The 21,580-nt window shown below is 28.3% G+C and overlaps 1 protein-coding gene across 4 annotated transcripts in view; it reads right to left on the bottom strand.

The window, feature by feature from the left end:
- Positions 1–10,404, bottom strand: part of LOC117167448 (facilitated trehalose transporter Tret1-like) — a 30,491-nt gene extending 20,087 nt beyond the window's left edge. Inside the window, exons 1-4 of one of the 4 annotated variants that reach the window (XM_033352404.1) lie at positions 10,146–10,404; positions 9,841–10,009; positions 9,103–9,259; positions 8,810–8,945 (exon numbers count right to left, since the gene is read on the bottom strand). In XM_033352404.1, the coding sequence (XP_033208295.1) occupies positions 8,810–8,945; positions 9,103–9,259; positions 9,841–9,857 (310 nt within the window). In that variant the 5' untranslated portion in view covers positions 9,858–10,009; positions 10,146–10,404. Of the gene's footprint in view, positions 1–8,809; positions 8,946–9,102; positions 9,260–9,394; positions 9,471–9,840; positions 10,010–10,105 lie in introns of those variants that run through there. The other 3 variants (XM_033352403.1, XM_033352401.1, XM_033352400.1) reach the window with 3 other exon arrangements.
- Positions 10,405–21,580: the final 11,176 nt, after the last annotated feature.

Below are 21,580 nucleotides of genomic sequence, written 5' to 3'. Positions count from 1 at the left end.
TTTTAGCGTAGTTTAAGAGCGGACCCTTATTTTCCCCTTGTGTCCCTGAAAACGTGCGATTTATCCGTCAGGTTAAAGAGATGAACAAGTTAGTCCTTGACACAGATTGTAAAATCAGATGTCCAAAGGTTCTATACGTCCTCAAGAATAAATTTATAAGGCGTATCCGGGTGTCGCACGCATAAATATAATTTGGCTTAATTTGACTTTATAAGCATACTGGTCCTCGGAAGTATCTAATGGCGAAATTATCTGCGCAAACTTGAGGCTTTAGTGGGTCAGGGTCCATTTTTATCAAGGTGAATCACGACACCTAATAGTATTATTAAGTACTAATGACATCAACAAATCTAGTAGTCACACTTTTAAACAAATAGTTGAATTTTGATGTTAAAAACGAATCGTTTATAAAACGGTTGAATTTTGAACCAATATAGATGAATTTTTAAGAAAAAAAAAAGATTTAATTTTTTGCTAAAAATAGAATTTTTTATCCAAAAGTACGAATTTTCAAAAAAACTATTGAATTTACTAACGAAAAAGATAAGACCAGAGTAGTTTGATCATTAAACAAATATATACATCTTTCACACATACAAAATTAATTTGTTAGTAGTAACATTATTAAACTTTTAACTAAGCAGCAGGATTTTTTTACCAAATAGCTGAATTTTTAACTTACAAACATGAATTTTCAACCAAAAAGATTATTTTTTACCAAAACAAGAATTTTGTACAAAATTTATGAATTTTTAACTGAATAGGTGCATTTCTAAATTAAAAAGATCAGTTTTCAATCGAAAATGAAACAGGTAAATTTGCAATTTAAAAAGAAAACTAAAAAAGACGAATTATCACTTAGCTGAATAAATCGAAAAATACGATTTTTTTTAACGAAGGTGTTGAACCATTAACCAAATAGATGAATTTGGAACAAAAAAGAATAATTTTCTAGCCGAAGCGGTATGTTTATAACAAAATAGTTTAATTTTCTACCAAAGTAGTTTCATTATCAAACAAAGATATAAATTTTCAACAAAAAAGTTTATTTTCAACTAAATAGTTCAAATCTCTAACGAATTGTTAAAGCTAAAATAATGAAACATTAATATTTTAACAAATTATTTGGATTTTTTTACCGTACAGTTGAATTGTTAATTTACAAAGATGAATTTTCAACTAGGAAGATTCATTTTCTATCAAGAGATGAATTTTCAAGAAAATACATGAGTTTGGAACTAAATAGTTGAATTCTAAATTTAAAAATAAAAGTTTTAAATAAAAAATGGAGCAGGTAAATTTGCAGTTAAAAAAATAAATTTCAACAAAAAAAAACGTTTTATCAAACAGTTAAATTGAACGAAAAATAACACTTTTTAACAAAGTATTTAAATTTCAAAACAAATAGATGAATTTTTAACAAACAACACTAATTTTCTTACCAAACAGATGAATCTTTAACTAAATATTTTGGTTGCAATGAAAAAAAATTAACTTTCAAAAAATAGTTTATCTTTTTAAAAAAATGGAATCGTTAAATTTACAGTTCAGAAAAATAATGTTTGATGAAATAGTAAAATCCTCAACTAAAATGATGAATTTTCAACAAAAAAGTTCATTTACGACTAAATAGTTGAAAAAAAACTAAATGAATTTTCAACCAAGATAGAACTGCATACGCGCGCTCATTGATAACACAGCCACACAAAAAAAGGTGTGCGGATCTCGTAACAAGACACACGTATTCCTATGGATTTTGGGGCGCTGAATTCAAATTCGGTATCAAAAATCACCCATCACGTCATGGTTGAGCCATAACCTCAAAAAATGACGAAAAATCATGCACTGAGGCAAATAAATTTCAAAATAATGCCAGTGATGCAAATTTTCACTTCAAAAACATGTCGACAACTGTGAAGGATCAAGCCTTGTCTGATATCAGCATTTTTAACATAACTTTACCCAGCAGAACCTAACCTCACCTAACCTGAATTAACAGAAATTTATTGAACTACACGTAAAGCTCTGGAAGCATATTTTCCCAGTAGCAAATGTGTACTACATCGAATGGGTCAACTCTAGAAATAAATCTAACCTAGCGTAACCTAGCCTAACCTAACCTAACCTCACGAAACACAATTAAACTGATTGTGTTGTCCCGTTGTGTTTGCGGTACCGTTTGAATCAGCTTGGGTTTAACCTGCAATGAGGTCAAATCTATCCTAACCTAAAAAAACCTGACCTTACCTAACCTAACTTAACTTCACGTAACACAATTAAACTCATTGTGTTGTTACGTTGTGTTTGCGGTACCGCTTCATTCAGCTTCGGCTTAACCTACATAGAGGTTTAACCTATCCTAACCTAACAAAACCTGACCTAACCTAACCTAGCCGAATATAATTCAACCACACGTGTAGCTATGTAAGCGTACGGTTCTCAGTCTTAAATGTGTGCTATATTTAATAGGTTAACTCGATCTTAACCTACAAATGAAGAAAAAAGGACACGTTATAGCAGGCAGAAAATAGACTGAAGTAGGTCTATAAATCAATTTAATTACGATAAAAAGCAAGATAAAATGTAAACACGAAAGATAATATAAATATATCCCTTAAGTCTAAGAAAAGCAGAGAGAGAAAAATTTTGAATAAAACTCTTATTCATTTGCATGTTTAAGTTAAGAGTTCTACATTTTAATTGATACAAACATTGTCAGGTTAATTGAAATGGGCTCAATTCTACTTGTAGTTAAGTTACGTTAGGTTAGGTCAGGTCAGGTTTTTTTAGGTTAGGATAGGTTTGACCTCTTTGCAGGTTAAATCCAAGCTGATTTAAACGGTACCGCCAACACAACGGGACAACACAATCAGTTTAATTGTGTTTCGTGAGGTTAGGTTGGGTTAGGCTAGGTTAGATTTATTTCTAGGTTAGGCTCGAGTTGACCCACTCGATGTAGCACACATTTGCTACTGGGAAAATATGCTTCCAGAGCTTTACGTGCAGTTCAATAAATTTCTGTTAATTCAGGTTAGGTGAGGTCAGATTCTGTTGGGTAAAGTTATGTTAAATAAGTTGATATCAGGCAAGGGTTGATCCTTCACAGTTGTCGACATGTTTTTTAAATAAAAATTTGCATCACTGGCATTATTTTGAAATTTAGTTGCCTCAGTGCATGATTTTTCGTCATTTTTTGAAGTTATGGCTCAACCGTGACGTGATGGGTGATTTTTGATACCGAATTTGAATTCAGCGCCCCAAAATCCATAGGAATACATGTGTCTTGTTACCAGATCCGCACCCTTTTTTTATGTGGCTGTGTAATCATCATCAAAATACATTCACTTCACAGGATTTTCTCGCAAATTGATTTCTAATAAATATCGTACATCACTGGTACATTTACTCACGTCTTTACACGGAGATATCATTGTTCGCGTATCTTGACATTTTCTAAATCTTTTAAAATCCTTTAGAATCCCTTAGAATATTCCTTGAAATCTTTGGATAACGCAAAAATCCATTGAAAAAAGTATCAATTATTTGAAAGCCTTTAAATATAGTTTTAATTGAACCTATTCATCAAAGTTCTCTAAAAAGACTTATAACTGTTTTGATTCCTTTAAAATTTATTGAGATTTGTTAAAAAACTTTTTAAATCTTTGTGAAATCCCTTCAAATACCTTAAAATCCCTTTAAATTAAATTTCATTTATTTTCGAAGAGTCACTATAAATCCCGTGAAATATTTGAAAATACTGCAAGTTCTTTGAAATCCCTTGACACCGATTACATTTTTTTAAAGAAGAGATATTTAGAATTGTAGAAATGCCATAAAATCTTTAAAAAATTTTTTAAATCCGGGTAAGACCTTCGAAATTTGTTGAAATCCTTTGGAATCCCTCAAAACCTCTTGATATGTCTGGAAATATTTAAAATTCCGTGAAATATATATGAAATCTGACGAAATTTCTTGAAATCTGTGGAAGTATTCTGGAATTCCAATGAAATTAAACCTATTTATTTAAGTCCTCTAAAAAAACCTTTGAGTCCCTATAAATCTTTGAAATTCCTTTAACAGGTTCCTTCAAAAATTAAAATTGAATGAGATTCCAAATAATTTCATGAATTACATGAAATTCATTATAGAAAATCATTATATAGAAAATAATTATAGGGTAATCAGCTTTAGAATAAATGATGCAAGAATATTGACAAAAGTTGTATTTTTTTAATTAAAATTCTTTTCTAAATTCTAAAAATTAGAGATATTATTTCTATCTCATCGCGAATCCATAGGGCTTTTTTGATGTTAAAAATCGATTGAAATTCTTTTTTTTAATAGCAGCAACTTTTTAGCTTTAACATTTTTTTTTTTAATTTTGAATTTTTGTCCCAACCCTACTGTGCATATTTACTCGTAATAAGAAAGTCAAAATTCAGGAAAAAATTCGTAATAAAAAAACATTCCTTAAATTTCTTTTTTTACATGAAAGAAATACAAATTTCAAAGGAATTCTGCATCAGACAATCAGGAAATAATAATTGATGTGTCCAAAGGTTGAATTGTGACAGATTGTAGAAACCTCAAAAGTTGCAATTCTCAAAAATTATACAATCGTAATAATAAAAGGTGAAGAATAAATTTGCAGTTTCATAAATAAATAGCCTCGAGATAGATAGGATTATTCAATCAAAACGAATGTAGGTCAGTGTTACGGCGTAGTTGAAAGATAATCTTGTAATAATTTAATTTTGCGAGGGTCAAAACACTCCATTAGCACACCTTGAACCTGTATCTTGATCCATGATCTTTATGTCATAAAAGGCCTCTCAGAGGACCGATTTTTTAAATGAAAAATTTATTTACGAACATTCTAAACACTTTCATAAATAAAAAAATAATTATATTCATTATAATCATTTCATATCACAAAAAAACTTAATTAATTAATCAATGTTTGACGAGAGTTTTATCAAGATCTAACAAATCTGATTAGCTGATGTTATTTGATGTTGAGCATGTAAGAATTCAATTAGAAGATGATCCAATAAAATAAATCAAAATCATGGATCCGTCAGCATCATTTTCAAATTTCTTGTATTAAGGCCATGTACCAATTAATTCCTATTTTAACAAAATAACTTTTGAAACATCTCCAGTTCATACCAGATGAGATAAAGAGTTAAAAAAATTTCCTAAATATTTGTATAGTCCTAACTTTTCATAAATATTAAAACATTCAGTTTGTAAATTTGTGTCTCATTATTTCAAATTTAGGACCATATAAATGTTTCTTAGTATTTTTTATTAAATTTCAGTAAATGCCACAGATTTTTATTTCCTAACATTAAAAATATGAAAAGTTTAAAAATCCATTATTAAACAAATTTTTAAACATAAAAAGATTTTTAAGTTCTTAAACAATTATTATTAATATCGAATTAAAAGTGTTTGAAATTTAAAAAATATATATTGAAAGATTTTGAAATGAATTCGTTCCAAATGAAATAATTTTTAGCATATGTAAAATTTGGAAAAAAGGACAATATCTCGACTGGCATAAAAGGAAAAGAACATATATCATTTCTAAATAAGTGTTTGAAATAAAATAATTTCAGATTAAAAGTGTTTGAGATTGAAAAAATTTCAATCAGAAGATCTCAAAATTGAAAAAATTCCGACGAAAATTTTGAAAATAATACAATTCCAGTAAATTTGATCATTTCTAATTAAAACCGTTCTAAATATTGAAATTTTGAAATCCAAAATTAAAAATTATTTTTTAGAAAAAACTTGAATATCTTTGTTAAAAATTCACGTGGTTGTTTGAAGATTTATAATTTTAGTAGAAACTTCATCTTTTCGGTTGAAAATTCAAATAATTTGTTGCAAGCTGAATCATAAACTACATAGTTGAAAATTTAAGTATTTTTCTCAAAATCAATTTCTTTTAATGAAAATTCCACTATTTGGTTGAAATTTCATGTATTTTGTTTAAAATTCTTCTTTTGCTAGAAAATATCACTTATTATTACTTCTCGGTTTGAAAATTCATCTTTTTTGTTACAAAAAAATTCAAATATTTGGTTGAAAATTCATGGATTTTGTTAAAGTTCGTCTTTTTGGGAAGAAAGTTAGTCTTCTTGGTTGAAAGCTCATATTTTTGGTTAAGAATTTAACTACTTGGCTGTCAATTGAACTACTTTTTAGTTCAAAATTACTTTTAGTTCAAAATTACATTTTAAACCTCATTCTTGAAATTTTCCGTTTGAATATTTTTTTATTTTAAATGATTCATTTTTTTAATCTTCAAAAAAAGCGGACAATTTTAAGATATTGCATTGAAAACTAAATAGTATTTAAAAAAACCTAGTATAAAATAAGATTAATATTTATAGCAATGCATTTAATTCACAATTGTTAAATTGAAAATCCTTTAACCTGCAAATTGTAGAATTACAATTTCAGTTTCGAGGTCTCCAGAATTGAACTGTTTTAGAGTCACGCATTTAAAAACAATAATTTTTTATTTAATTTATAGATATTTTAAATATGAAACATATTGTTAATAAGTATCAAATCATGTAGTATAAAGTGACTAAGAAGTACTAAAATAGTAAATAATATACATTTTTGGGTAAGTTACTTTTTTGAGTAATTATTTATAGCAGTTACGTTACCTAGCAAAAAGAGGAAACTAGTTACAGTTACTAGATGCAGTAACTTTAAGGTAACTCAAAATTTACTTTTTTTACCATCCTTGATTTTATAATTTAAAAATCAAGATAACTAAGATGATAATACATAAAAAATAAATTTCTAACATTGCAAGTAAAAAAATTGCATTTTCAAGAAAATAGACGAATTTTAACTAACTAGTTGAAATTTCAAACAAAAAGATGAATTTTCAACAGAAGAGTTGAATTTTAAACCAAGAAAGGTTTTCAGTCACTTTTTTCAATTAATCAGTTGTAGTTTTAAGCGATTTTTTAAATTTTCGTATCGGCAATAATAAATTTAAACAAAAAAATGAATTGTATGCCGTTTTAAAGCAAAAAGACGAACTTTCAACAAATAAAGATTTGAACAGAAAAGTTAATTTTCAACCCAAACAGATAAATTTTCAACATAATCGCTTTTTAATGAATGAATTAATAACTGAATGAATTTATGAATGAAAATTATTTTCAAACCATAATTTTGAAAATAAATTTAATAACACAAGTAAAATCGTTGAAACTATCGGAAATTTTAAAAATGAACACAAAGACTTAGTTTTCTTAAAAGCTGATAAAGGCAATATAGATGTTGCTGCAAATTACACAGATTATATAACTTTTGAAAATATCTTAAAAAATGACATTCTTTATAAAATATTAAAAATACCTGAATACGTACAGAAATTCTTTACCAGAAATGAATATTCCAACTAAAAAAAAACACTTTACAACAAAAGAGTTGAATTTTCAACAAAAATCTTTGTTATTTTTAACGAACATGTTCAAATATAGACCAAAATAGTTGAATTGTTAACGAAATACAGGAATTTTTAACGAAATTGATGAATTCTCAACGAAAAATATAATTGCTGATATTATTTGAACCTAATCAGATTTATTTTTGAAATCAAACGCAGTTGAATTAAACAAAAAAATGTTCAATCAAATCAGATTAATTTTCTACCATAATATTTAACTATTAAAAATTAACAAAAATATATTTTTTTTACGAAAAAAGATATTTTGAAAAAAAAAATTTCTGAACTTAGGAAGAAAAAATCCATTGAATTGTTCAATTTTTAAGCGAAAAAGACTAATTAAAGAAAATAGTGGAATTAAAAAGAAAATAATGAGTTTCCAATTAAAACAGATGAATTGTTGACAAAAAGCATCATCGTTAATTATTGTTTTAACCATAAAAGATTATAATTTGAAATCGAACACAATTTAATTCAACGAAAAAATGCAAATTTTTAACAAAATAGCTAAATCCTCAACCTATTCAGATTACTTTTCTATCAAAATAATTGAAGTTTCGAAATTAATAAAATGAGATTTTTTCACCAAAAGATATAAATTTTGAAATGAAAATGCCGCATTTTGAAATAAGGAGAACAAAAATTTTACCAAAATAGTCGAATTTTTATTCAAATACATGAATTTTCAACCAAGTAGTTTATCTTTCAACCAAAATAGATGAAATCTCAATGAAAAATGTAATGGTTGATATTATTTCAACCAAAAAAGATTTTAATTGGAAATCAATCACACTTAAATTTAACAAAAAAATTATATATATTAAAGAAAAAAGCTGAATGTTCAATGAAAAGCGAATTATTTTGTACCTATAACTTACCCATAAACCTGATTTGAGAAGAAATATAGAAAAAACATAAAGTAACTTTAAATTAACTAATATTAAAGTTCTAAGTTCCTACGAAAATCGTAACTAATTTAGATTAGAAGTTATTTTTGTAAATAGTAATGAAGTTACTGTAAAAGTTACAAATAACGTGAATTTTTAGTCACTTTTTTATTAGTAACAAGTTGCTTGTTACTAATTGTATTAAATAACTATTATTACATATATTAAAATTTTTAATTAAAGATTTCTTTACGCTAGATTGCATTATACATTGTAGGGAGGTTTCCCCTATGCTAAAAAAGTACTTAAATAGTGTTTCTTCTGTGTACAGGATAATAACTGTCATTTTAACTGTTAAGAATTAAAGAATTTTAAAATTATGAACTTTTAAAGTTAAATATTCTAAATTATATATTATTAAATATAAATAATTTCTACTTACCTATCCAAGATCCAGTTTCAGAATTAATATGAAGTGTCCCATTACTTTCGAGTAATTGGGGTAAAAGTATTGCACTATAACCAATGGGCATTCCACAACCAACCATTAAAATAAATACAGCAGCCGTCACCAGACACTGAAATTTTTTTTCACTTTATTCACTATCAAGAAATATAAATTAAGATATTAATTAGATATAAATTTTAAAATGAGCCCAAAGCGTTAGGTACAATATTGAAAATAAATTTGCAAAAAAACTTTTACATATTTAATTCGGGAATGTGGAAAATTACCTGTGCCATAACACCTTTCGAATTTGAGGAATATTGTTTAATAATAATCGGCTGATCATAATTATTATTATTTTCATTAGAATCCCGCAGTTCTTTTTGTTTGATTTTAGGATTGACGTTCAAGGCTTTGTAGTTCAAAACGGACTGATTTTCTTCACTAAAAAAAATGATTGTTAATTGCATTTTTTTTCTTAAAGAGAACTTTTATTTCAAGCAACCAAAGACAGAAACATTTGAGAGAAATTGTGACATTAAATTTAAGTTTTATTTTAATTTTAATTTTGAAACTGACCTCAAAAGAGGGATTTTCGAACCACTTTTATCCATTTTCACAAAATTTAAGGATTGAAAGTTTTTATTCTTAAGACGTGCGTTGTCTTCGCACTTTATAGGAAAACTGGATTGAAAATGCTTTTATACCTTATTTATCATCACAAGAAAATTCCAGAATGACAATTTATCTCCAATTGAGTTATTTTTTCAAGAATAAATTATAACGAACTGAAGATTATTTTATCGAATCAGAATAAATTATTTTGTCAGCAGAACTCCATATCAAGAAAGTTCAGATAGTGAATAAAAATAATACAAAAATTAATTACTACAGCTTTTCAAGTGATTAATACTAATTTAATAATATTTCAACGCCCATACTGATAAAAATTTATTATTTTTATCAATGTCAATGTTTTAAATTATGTCTAATTAGTTTTTTCTAAATATAATTCAAGTATTTACCTGATACCAATCGCCATCTCGAAAAAATTAATAATTAATTTTATTTAAAGATTCACGAAATTTCTTCTTTTTTATAGAGTGCAATTATTTTTCATACTCTAAACTCTCAACTTTCTCAAGCCAAATGTCATTTTTGTACTATTTAGATTGGCCCCTTCGGTCAGAAATACTGTAATTAAAAATTAGTAATGCAGAAAGATTTTCCTCAACCCTTCAAGAAAAACAATTGTCTAATAATCAACACTTTTCTCTAAAAATAACTCACTTTAAATTTAAGCATATTTTTTTAAATCATAAAACCTCACTTGTAGTTTTTTTTTAAATTCCTGCACACTTTGATTTTTTTTTTATTTTATTCACGCGAAGTTTAACTAAAGAATTTTAATCCAGAATAAATATATGAGATATTATTTAAATTTTATTATTTATTCATAATATGTGATTGAATTTGCTTGTATTTAATAGTCTCAATTTTTATTTTTAAATATATCTTTTGCTTGGAAAACAATTCTTAATAATAATGGTCAATTGTTATATTAGGTAAAAGATTTTTTTCAAGTAGCCTTCCATCACCTCGAGATGAAGGGAATCAACTGAATGAAATACAGCCTCCGCTTGTCTTTTATAATGTAGCTGACATTGACTAGATTCGGCAATTTTCTCATGGACATTTAAAAAAATGAATTGCTCTAATTGAGGAGAAAAATTTAGTTATTTATAAGCTCATGAATACTAAAATTATTCAGGCGAAAAAATTCCTGACGTTATATTTAAAGAAATTTTGGTTAGTAAAAATAGAAGGAAATTTGACTTTTTGGTTTATTTGAACTATTTTTTGTTGAAAATTAACACAATTTTTTGTTTTAATATCGAATGCTTTTTATTTGAAATAAAAATCTTTTTTTTGGTTAAAATTTGTTTACTGTGAGAATTAATATCTTTCACTGAAAATTCAACTACTTGCTTAAATTTAACTGTTGGGTTAAAAATTGATCTTTTAGGTCGAAAATTCAAATATGTGGTTAGAAGTTCAACTATTTTGTTAAATATTTGAATAATTTGTAAACATTTCAAATATTTAGTCAAAACCTCATATTTTTTGTTCGAACATACGCTTTTTTTGTTAAAAATTCGTCTTTTTGGATTGAAAATTCATCTTTTTTTTATTCAAAAGTTCTTGTTTAAAAATTCAACTGTTTTCTACAGAAATTGAGTTTTCGGGTTGGGTATTCATTTATTTGTTTAAAAAATGCAACTATTTGTAGTTTAATTTCATTATTTTTAGTTTGAAAACTCAACCATGTGGTTAAAAATTTGTCTTTGTATTTTAAAAAAATTAATTATTTTTTCAAAAATTCGTCTCTTTTGATTTGAATCTCAATATTTGGTTGTAAATAAAACTGTTCTAAATATAATTTTTGTGTGTTCTGAACATTGAACTATTTGGTTGGAAAATCATTTTTCTTTTTTGGGAATTCGTATTTTTTGGTTTAAAAGTCATCGTATTATCTTTAATAAAATATCCGATAATGCTCCATATTAATTTATCATACAAGAAAATGATATTAAAATTTTTTAAATTTTATAAACATTTTATATAATTTAAAACAAAGTATTGCTGGACATGAGAGTTAAAAATAACACTTCTTTAACTTTCCAATTTGTATATAATTGTTTTAAACAATTTATGTGAAAAAATATTGCAGTGTATAGATTTTATGGGTAAAAAATAATTTTCTGGAAATATTCTTGTAATTTACTCTTGGCATAGTATTTGGGAATAAAGAATTGTCATAAATTAAAAAAATTATCAATGATGTATGGAGTTATAAATAAATTTCCGATTTAATAAGCCCTAATGACAAACCAATAGTAATAAAAAGAGAAATTTATATCGGTATAACAGCAATTTGATAAAAACACGATTATTTATTATAAATAAATTATTTTTCAATTTTTTAAACAATTTGTTCAAATATGTGAGTTATGGGAAAAATGATTACTCCCTTCAATTCTACAAAGAATATTACGTGTATTCCACATAATGGGTAATTCTTTCCTCAATTTTTATCCTATAATCAAATAGCTTAATCAGTTTTTATACGACCATTTTTGAATGTCTACTTCTAGAAAAAAAAGTTTTTGAATACTTTTAGCCTTCCACTTTATTGAGATGACGAATCGACTCAAGGTTGACTTGTTGGACTACTACGCTGCAAGAAACACCCAGAGTTGCAGCACATTTCGCAGAAGTCTTTGCGAAATCAAGCTAACTAGTTCTCGAAAACTGGATATGAACGCAGAGTGCATCCCCAACTGCTGAATGAACAATACACAGACGAAGAGGAAGAATCGGCATTAGGACTAACCTCGAAAGGTAGGTACCCCTTGATAGGGATTTCAGGACAAGGACGACTATAACATTCAGGTACCTCCTAAGCCCTAAGAACTGACTGAAATGGATGCCTCTCTTCGTGATCATATCTTGGCGGAGTCCAGCCTCTAAACAAACAATTTTTCAGTTTATGATGCAGCGAGAGCTTTGGCTGATTTAAGTCCAAGGCTAAAACTGATGATAAATTAAAAGACCAAAGGAAGCTTGCATCAACTGAACAAGACGAAGGGATGGGCAAGACAAAATGCGTGCCGTGTTCAGTGTGTGATAGACTACATAACATCATGCAGGAAGTTCACTTCCAGGATCCAAAAGTTCACCACTAAATTGAGGATCTACCATCACACACTGAACAAGTCAAAGCTGCTAAAAATCAAGCAGTAAATAGTTGAGAAAATGCAGGTGTTACCTGACATAAGGAGGAGAATACAGAAGAGAAAGAGAGAGAGAGCGGTGAGTCAGGAAGACTCAATAGTTTCGTGCTGACCAATCGCACCTCTTCAGGGATCTCCCAGTTTCTGTATAAAGAAAAGACACGCAAGTTTGACAAGGTAGAGACTTTTTACAGAAAGGCGAAAAAGCTCAAAGCGGCAAGAAGAACTTTTCCGCAGCTGGACCAAATGGTATTAAGAAATTTTGGTAAGAGAAATTTATTCTACACACCAAGATCTGGCGACCAGGCGCCCAATTCAAAGAACTGCAGGGCAATAATTTTGTCGAACTCGCTGCATAAGATCTTTGCATCTATCCTAAACGATAGAATTGTTCGAAGAATTGATCCTGCGTGAGGAGAGGTGTACCAACAACGTTGCTCGAAAAAAGATGTAGCAGGCTTCCGTGGGCACCTCCTAATTGACAGGAGCACCTACAATGAGCAGCAGTCCAGATGGCCTGCATTAACTACTGGAAAGCTTTGAATTCAATCTCTCATAGACTTATTATTTGTCTGTTGGAAAGCTTAAAGGTTCATTCACACATTGTAAGATGCATAAAAAGATTGATGCCCTTTTGGAAAATTATATTTACTTTCTCATTTGGAAATCTGGATATCCAATGTCTTTGTGGCCGAATTGTTCTGGGTACAGCTGAAATCGCTGCAAATAAAAGAGATCCTCTTCTAAAAATGCTCAGGAAGCACGAGGTCATCTAGATGCCTCACTACTAAAAGCCAAAATAAAGAAAGTAGAGGTTGAAAAATTCTGTCAACAGCTCACTTACAAGAAAATACACAGAAACTTTTATAGCCATGTTGCAGATCAGCCCTTATCGAAGGAGAGAACTTTTTCTTTCCTTAGATCATCAGGACTTCATTCAGATACAGAGTTTCATTTTTGCATGCCAGACTGCCAGGGCTGTGACATTTCCGACTTATTATACCGTGACCCGATTTTACGAGATACAACGCATCTCTACAAACAGAATGGGGCCCAAAGAGTGTTTTTATATCATCTTTTGGCTGCGATCTTGTCCTGCTTTACGCTTCGGGAAGATAGAATTAATTGTTGAAAAGAAATAGTGTGAAACTTTCTGGAACTAAAATTTTTGGAAGTAGTCTCCAATGCGCGCTCAAGGTCCGACACCGTTCTTCGCAACTTCGAGAAATGAATTATATTCGTGATAAAATTTTAGGCTCCGGCCGATTGTAACATCACTGCTCCGGAGAAGAAAAAGGAAGAGAGGTATCAAGGCCTTGAAAAGGAGCTGCAGCGATTCTACCTAAAATATTCGTTTTAAATAATTGTCATTGTGATCGGTACTCTCAGAGGTGCAGAACTATCACTGGTTCGTAACCTCAAAGCCGTAAAAGCGTGCCGAAAACATGTCAAGGTACTTGCGATATGGATGCAGAAGGCTGTTATCCTCGTGTCGCTTCGTGTCCCCAACACACAAGAGGGTTTCACCGGCCTGTCGTTGTGATTTCCTCGTGTCATGTGGCCACCCATCTCATGGTTGTGAAACGAGGCCATAGGTGTGATTTACCGCGGTTCTACTAGGAGTTAGTGTCGTTTTTACAGATGTCAGTTGCTCCTAGCGATACCCTGCACTGGTTGTTTACCCTTATTTTAACTTATATAAAATTCAAAGATGTTTTCAAAAAATAATTATTTGCAATAATAAAAGTTTTCACTCACGTGTTCAGTTAACATGAAGCATCCCATTCCTTTCATGTCTCACCCTGCAATTAACAGCCATTCCATAACCAGCTATCAAAACAATTGCAGCAGCTTTCGCCATAAACTGAAATATTTTTTTGACCTTATTCATTTTTAAAATTGATAAATAAAAACCTAAATCAAATATAGATTAAAAATTAAACTTAAAATCTAAGCAACAATAATAAATATAAATTTATTCGAAAAAAAGATTATGTATACAATCATGAGATGAATACAAACTAAATTAAACCAAATAAGCTCGGAACTTTGTACAATAGGGTGGCTCAAAAACGCTTTTTTTCTTTAAAGGGCAACGATCCCCCCAATTTCATTCCAAATCCGAAAACAGAAATACCATAATTTTTTTTCGATTCTAACAGGTGCCGGGTTTGACTTAAAGCTTCCCATGTAAAATACATGGAAAAAATCACTTTTTTGAGTTTTGAGAATAATTTTTTAGGATTTGAAAAAATGTGACGGGAAAGTATGGTGGCCTGTTGAGAAATATCCAACGAAGAATTTTATTTATCAGACATATGGGTTTCAGACCCCAAACACATCCTCCACGGGTACCTGAAAACTGCCCTTAAAACAAAAAATCTCAATTCTTCATGAACTCGAACTTTTGAGCACTGTATTCTGGTCTTTTTATTACTTAAAATTATTAATATTTGTCTAGTGGAATATTTATTATCATTGGTTAATTCAGTTTAAATTATTTAAACAAATGGAATTTGTTTGTATTATTTTTGTTTGCAAATCTGTTTGTTTTCCTTGAAATTATTACTACTAGTCTAGTAGAATATTTAATAAAATTCGTATATTAATTTTTATTTGTTTAAACAAATAGAATTTGTTTAAATATTTTTTTTTAATTCGTTTTTCCCTAAAAATTATTACTATTGGTCTAGTGAAATATTGATTAACATTAGTTCTTTTTTCAATTATTTAAACAAATTCCATTTGTTTAAATAGTTTGTTTTCGCGTGTTTTAAAAATAAAAATTATTGCTGTGGGTCTAGTGGAATATTTATCAATAATAATTAATTACTGATTAATAATTATTTCAATAAAAATTAATTTATCAGTAATATTTTAATAATAATTTTTATTACAAAAAATTTTTTAAATAAAATTAATCCATCAATGTTGATAAATATTTCACTGAAGAAATATTATTAATTTGTAATAAAAAGATAATTTAAACAAATTCCATTGGTTTGAATAATAAAAAATTAGTGAACCAATGTTAATCAATATTCCACTAGACTTATAGTAATAATTTTTAAGGGAAAAACGAATTTTCGAAAAAAAAATTATTTCAAAAAATTCCAATTGTTAAAATAATTAAAAATTAATTAAACAATAATAATAAATATTCTGCTTGACCAATATTAATAATTTTAAGCAAAAAGACGAGTATACAGTGTTCAAAAGGTTGATTTCATGAAGAATTGACATTTTTGGTTTTACATTTTTTCAAACCCTAAAAAATGATTCTAAAAATTCAAAAAAGTGATTTTTCTCCATGCATTTTATAGAGGAAACTTCAAGTCAATACCGGCACCTGTTAAAATAAAAAAATAAAAAATTAGGGAATTTATTTTTTCCGATTTGGAATAAAATGGGGAGGGGTGGGGGTCGTTACCCTCTAGCATGCAAAAAAATTTTGTTATTCATTTTTGGACCACCCTAGTGTACAATTACCTGTGATATAACGCCATTAAAATTGGAAGAACATAATTTCATAATAATCAGATCATCATGTAAATTATTGTTTTTATAAGCACCACTGAAGTTCTTCAGTTTGGCTTTCGGACTAATGTTGAAGACTTTATAGTTCCAGCTATATTTACATATTTGAAAATTTCGTGTAATGAAAACTCGTTTGTAGTATTATAAAATTGAGGTGCCTTCGTACATTTAGACAAATATTTGTTTTGAGATAAAGAAACCGTATCTTTGACAAAGTTTTATTCATTTGACTAAAAATATCTCCGAAGAGAAAAAATGATTTTAAACAGAAGAAAATAAAATCTATTGGTCGATTAATTAGGCAAGGTTTTATTATGGAGTGGGGGGGGGGGTCTGAAGTATTACTATTTAAGTTGTTTCTTTTTAATTTTATTTTTTAAATATGCTAAGCCTAAGCGCTTGAAGAAATTTGGATTGGGGAATTCCATTAAAATCAATTGAATGAAATTCGGATCGCATGTACTTTAAATGCGACATCTTGGTACAAACTAATTAACTTAATTAATTACCAACTAAAAACTAGTTTAAATGTTAAAATGTGCAATTAAAATCAATTGATTTTTATTGCCAACATTTTTTACACAGGAGAGGAAAGCTAACAAGCATTCAGAATTTAAGCTCATGTATGTGTTGTTCCAAGGAATTGATTATTATAGAAGAAAATTATTCAAATATTGAGAAAAGTTATCTAGGTTTATGAATGTAAGGTTGAATGTAACTATTTTTTTGTTTAATTTAAAATTCAAGTAATTGGCTAAAAGTTGAACTACTTTCAGAAAAATTAATTTTTCTTTCGGTTAAATATTCATCATTTTGGATGAAACTTCAAGTTTTTGGTTGTAAATTAACTTTTTGATTAGAAATCAAACTACGTGGATGGAAATTAAACTGCTTTGTTAAAAGTTGATTTTATTTGTAAGATTCACCTCTTTGGTTGAAAATTGAACTACTATTTTCTTAATCATTTTTATTTTGTTCAAGATTTATTCTTTATAAGTTGAAAATGCAATTCTCTCTTAGCAGAATTGATATTAGCAGAATTCCAAAGTAAAAAGAAATAGTTTGATCGAATGAAAAAATCTCTGCGTAAATTGCTGTTAAAAAGTTTCTATTTTTGAGAGGAAAGTGTCTAGGAATTTCATTTGTTAATAAAAAATCATCCAAGTCAATCCCGCGGTGTCATAACTTTTCCTGAAACGGTGGCAAAGCTCATACCGACCATTAATAAAATTGTTTATTCTTCATTAACTCTCTTGCTTTATTGTTCATAACAATTTCTGTAAATAAAAACCCTGAAGGACCAGAATTGATTAAAAAATAATTTTTATTATTCTGGGAAGCAAGGTAAAAATTTTCACTGCTGTGACGTTTTCTCGTAAAACAAGCACCATTACTTTTTTATACACGGAACCTTTTAGGCAATATATTTGTCATGGATACACAATGCCTTAAATAATTGCAGTTTTATAGGAAAAACTAAAAAAAAGTACAATTGTAAAAAATGTAGAACATAGAAAACATAATTCCATGAAAAGTGGCTCCTAAGGGCCCTATATATACATAATTAATTTATAGCCCATTAATCCATTGTATTAAACAAAATTTATTTTACTTAACTTTGTGCAAGAAATCAGAAGGCGACAATTCGAAGTTGGAAACAGTCTAGGTCGCGTTAACAATAGAGTTAAAAATTTTACGCGAATCGCGATCATGTCGTTTTATTAAACTTTTCTTTTTTTACGTTTTCCATATTTATAACTTTTGAAATTTATTATATACATGTCTTAAATAAGTTTATTAATTTCAACCAATCATTTAGTTATTTTTTATTATTGAATTAGTAAATATCTTGACTAATAGAAATAATAATTATTTACTAATCTTTTGCGGCCCATTTTTTGCTAATCACATTTGAGAAACTTTACTGGTAATTAGTTCAGTTTTAACCAGTTTGATTCAGAGACGCAACAAAGTATCTTTTGTTTAAGAAAACAAGCTATACAATAATACGAATGAACTTCTTTAGACACGAAAGTTAATCCTTATTCAAGGCAAATTCTTTTTACAAATTTGTTAAATAATTCCAATTTTCTATTAAAAATTAAAAAAAAATAGAAAAAAATAATAATGTTGGAAATAAAAAACAGAACTTTATTGAAATGTAACGCATGTTACCCTGAATGTATTTAATTTATTTGGATCGCATTTTGATCCCTTGTCATTTTATGATTGTAAAAAATTATCATCTTTCTCAATTTTGTTATAAAAATCAGAAGACAATATTTTCAAATTGAAGACAGGCTACATATTTATTCAAAGCAAATAATTTTTACAACGTTTGCTAAATAAATGTAACTTTGTATGGAAAATGAGAAAAATATACAGCCGAATGAAATCCTAAATATTAATAAGTAATTCATTACCCATATTGATCCAATTTAATTCTAAAATTGTAAAAAATTCGTATTTTTTCCTAAGTTTGTTCAAACAATCAGAAGACAATGTTTTTAAATTGAAGGAGACGGTTTGCGTCATGTTTCGAATTTCACAATATGACCTTCTCATTATTCTAGTAGTTAAAAGTATTAAACTATCCCGTTATTTTATTAAAGATTTCTATTATTCACGTCTTCCACTTTGACCTTTTTTTTATTTTTATGTACATTCTCAAATAATTTTTTTCCATCAATGAATTAGGGTTTTACTTTTTAGTTTTTAATAGCTTACTTTTCGTTGATCAAATTTTACATTTTCACGAGAAATTAGTTAAATTATAGCAAATTTCTCCGAGTAGCCATATTAGTCAAAATTGTCATAAATTCGGTAGAATTCTATAGAAATTTGTAGAATTATCTTAACTTTAGTAAAATTCATGTGAATTCTGACGAATTCTCTTGACGTGAGCAGAATTTTCATGAAATCAGCAAAATTCTCCAAGACTTTATGCCCTCATCTTCACTGTAATATTCAGCAGCTCCTAAAAACTACCCTTAGTGCATTTAAGAAACCCCATCCCAGCTATCTTCAATTAAAACAGCCAACAAATTTTAAATAAATAATAATCACCCCAGATGCCTTCTCAAGACTTTAGCCAATAACCCCATCCCTACAATATTATAAAAAAGCTCAAAAATCACCCCTAGTACATTTAAGGAACCTCTTTAACTAAAACGGACAACAAAATTTTTTAATAAAAATATTCACCCCAAATACCTTTCCGAGACTCTAGTTCATATCCTCATCGCCATAGTAATATTCAACAATCCCAAAAACCTACACCTACTTATATTTAACAAACCCAGTCTCAAATACCTTCAACTGATTTATTTTAGATGCATTTTTTTTAGAATTAAAAAATACACAAATGTTTTATAAACACTGAGACACCCTTTATGCGAAGATATTAAAAACGTGATGAAAATTTTAGTGTTCATTTTTTCAGAAAAAATATTGATTGTATCCTACGTAATTCAAATAGAAAGAATGCACTGAAATATTTCAAACTTTTTCAATAATGAAGTGTACCTGGAAATCTTATTTTTCTATATTTTATATTTTTAGTTGTAATCTTGCAATGGGCATTGACGTTCAGGCTATAAATCCCATGGTCCCACACCTTTTTTTATTTTCATTTCCGATTTTCAATATCGATGAATTTCGTAATTTCCGACGTTCTGCAAACATACATCTCAGGTGCCAGGCTTACCTCAACGCACAGTGAATGCACTGGGAAAGCTATAGAAAAAATGACTAGATTTTACGTGTGGTTGATTTTACAAAATATTTTTGTTCCAATTACTAATTTTGAATTGTTTAACTTACAGTGTTATTCACAGTTAATATTGCTGTTAACCCCAAACCAAATTACCATTTTTGCAACTATAGTAATTTTAATAAAAATTACTCTGGTTATTTTAACTAGTTAAGGCTAATAATATCCTTCTGACATATCAAGAAAATTACTTAAGTCATAGTAAACAATGCCAGTTGTTTTTTCTATTGTAATCCTAATAAAATTCTCTCGCTCAGGGATGATAATCCATTTTAAGTAACAGCTTTCCTAAAATTATTTTAGAAAACATTAGGTTTTATGAGTAGATCTTTTAAACATTTTTCGAAAAGCAACTAAAAAATGAACCTAATAATCAAATAAAACTAATACCTTCTCATTTTGATTATGATAAAAAAGATCTCTTTTAGATGGCAGTATTTTATGCGTCTTAATATTCTGAATTGTCTACTTAGTTAAGTGTGGTCAAAGATTAAGTTTCACAAGACTCTGTAGGCTTTGAGGTACACATTCTCATCGTGACACTCGCACTGCGTGCTCGATTTCTGACAGACCTTTGTAAACAGGTTTTGTTGAATCTTTTTTTCTCGTAATTTTTGCCGTTTTTCCATACATTTTTACATTTTTTTTTCTTTTCAATGTTATTTTTCACGAATAAAACGAAAAGTACGCGTCCTATCAATATGTGATTCTTAACGAAATTTTAGATCTTTTTTGGGATAACAATTTTGCCTAATTCATCTTTTTTCGTATCCTACATAGTTTGATCACAAAATGGAATTTTTTATTTTTCATTATTTTTTGTGCAAAAAAATTTGAATTTTCGATTTTCCAAGAAAATCCCAAAATTTGTTATGACAATCTTGTAGGGCTTTCATAAATTGTTTGTTGCTTTTAATACTATAAATATCCGTACATAGAATTTTCAAATTCAGAAAAAAGTTGTCTCAAAAATTTTCGAAATGCGCTCACTTTTTGAATTTTTTATCAAAAATGGCTGGTTCACGAACTCGTCCTTTGTTTTAGGACCTTAAAAAAGTGTTCCAAAGATGGATTTGTTTTGTTCATTTTTTCGAAAGTTATCGTGTTTACGGACGGCCGGGCGGACAGACAGACAGGAAGACAGGCGCCATCGTAAAAACTGGATTTTCGAATTTAGGGGGTCTCGAAACGTGGAAATTCCTTGAAAAACACTGGTGTCAAAGTTCGGACAATTCTGATACTTTCTCAATCATAAATGATGAGAATGTAAAAAAAAAAATAAATAAATAAAAGATAGTGTAGCAATTTTTAGTTTATGATCAACAAAAGGCGGATTTTAATACGTACAAAATGTTTTTAATTTTATCAAAAATTCGCCGTTGCTCCTTGAACGTTGGACAGTTTTTGTCTTGAAAAAGGTATAACTAACAGTTGATTCAGTTGTTAATTTTTCTAGTTTTTTTTTCCAAAGAGTTTAACATGAATTAATATATCCTAAACATTTCGAGGAACAATCGCAATCGTAACAATTCTTAATAAAATGTAAATATACAATGAAACCTCTATTTACCTCTCTTTACGGACACTGTACATGATTCCCCGACCCCAGGTATAGGAAATCCCATGTTAAGCTTCCTCTTCCTAACGGATACTCTATAATGA

The sequence above is a fragment of the Belonocnema kinseyi genome, chromosome 2 (genome assembly GCF_010883055.1).
Source record: "Belonocnema kinseyi isolate 2016_QV_RU_SX_M_011 chromosome 2, B_treatae_v1, whole genome shotgun sequence".
In the NCBI taxonomy this organism is placed as follows: domain Eukaryota; kingdom Metazoa; phylum Arthropoda; class Insecta; order Hymenoptera; family Cynipidae; genus Belonocnema; species Belonocnema kinseyi.
The sequence above is the reverse complement of the archived record's forward strand: the minus strand, read 5'-3'. Positions and strand labels throughout refer to the sequence as shown.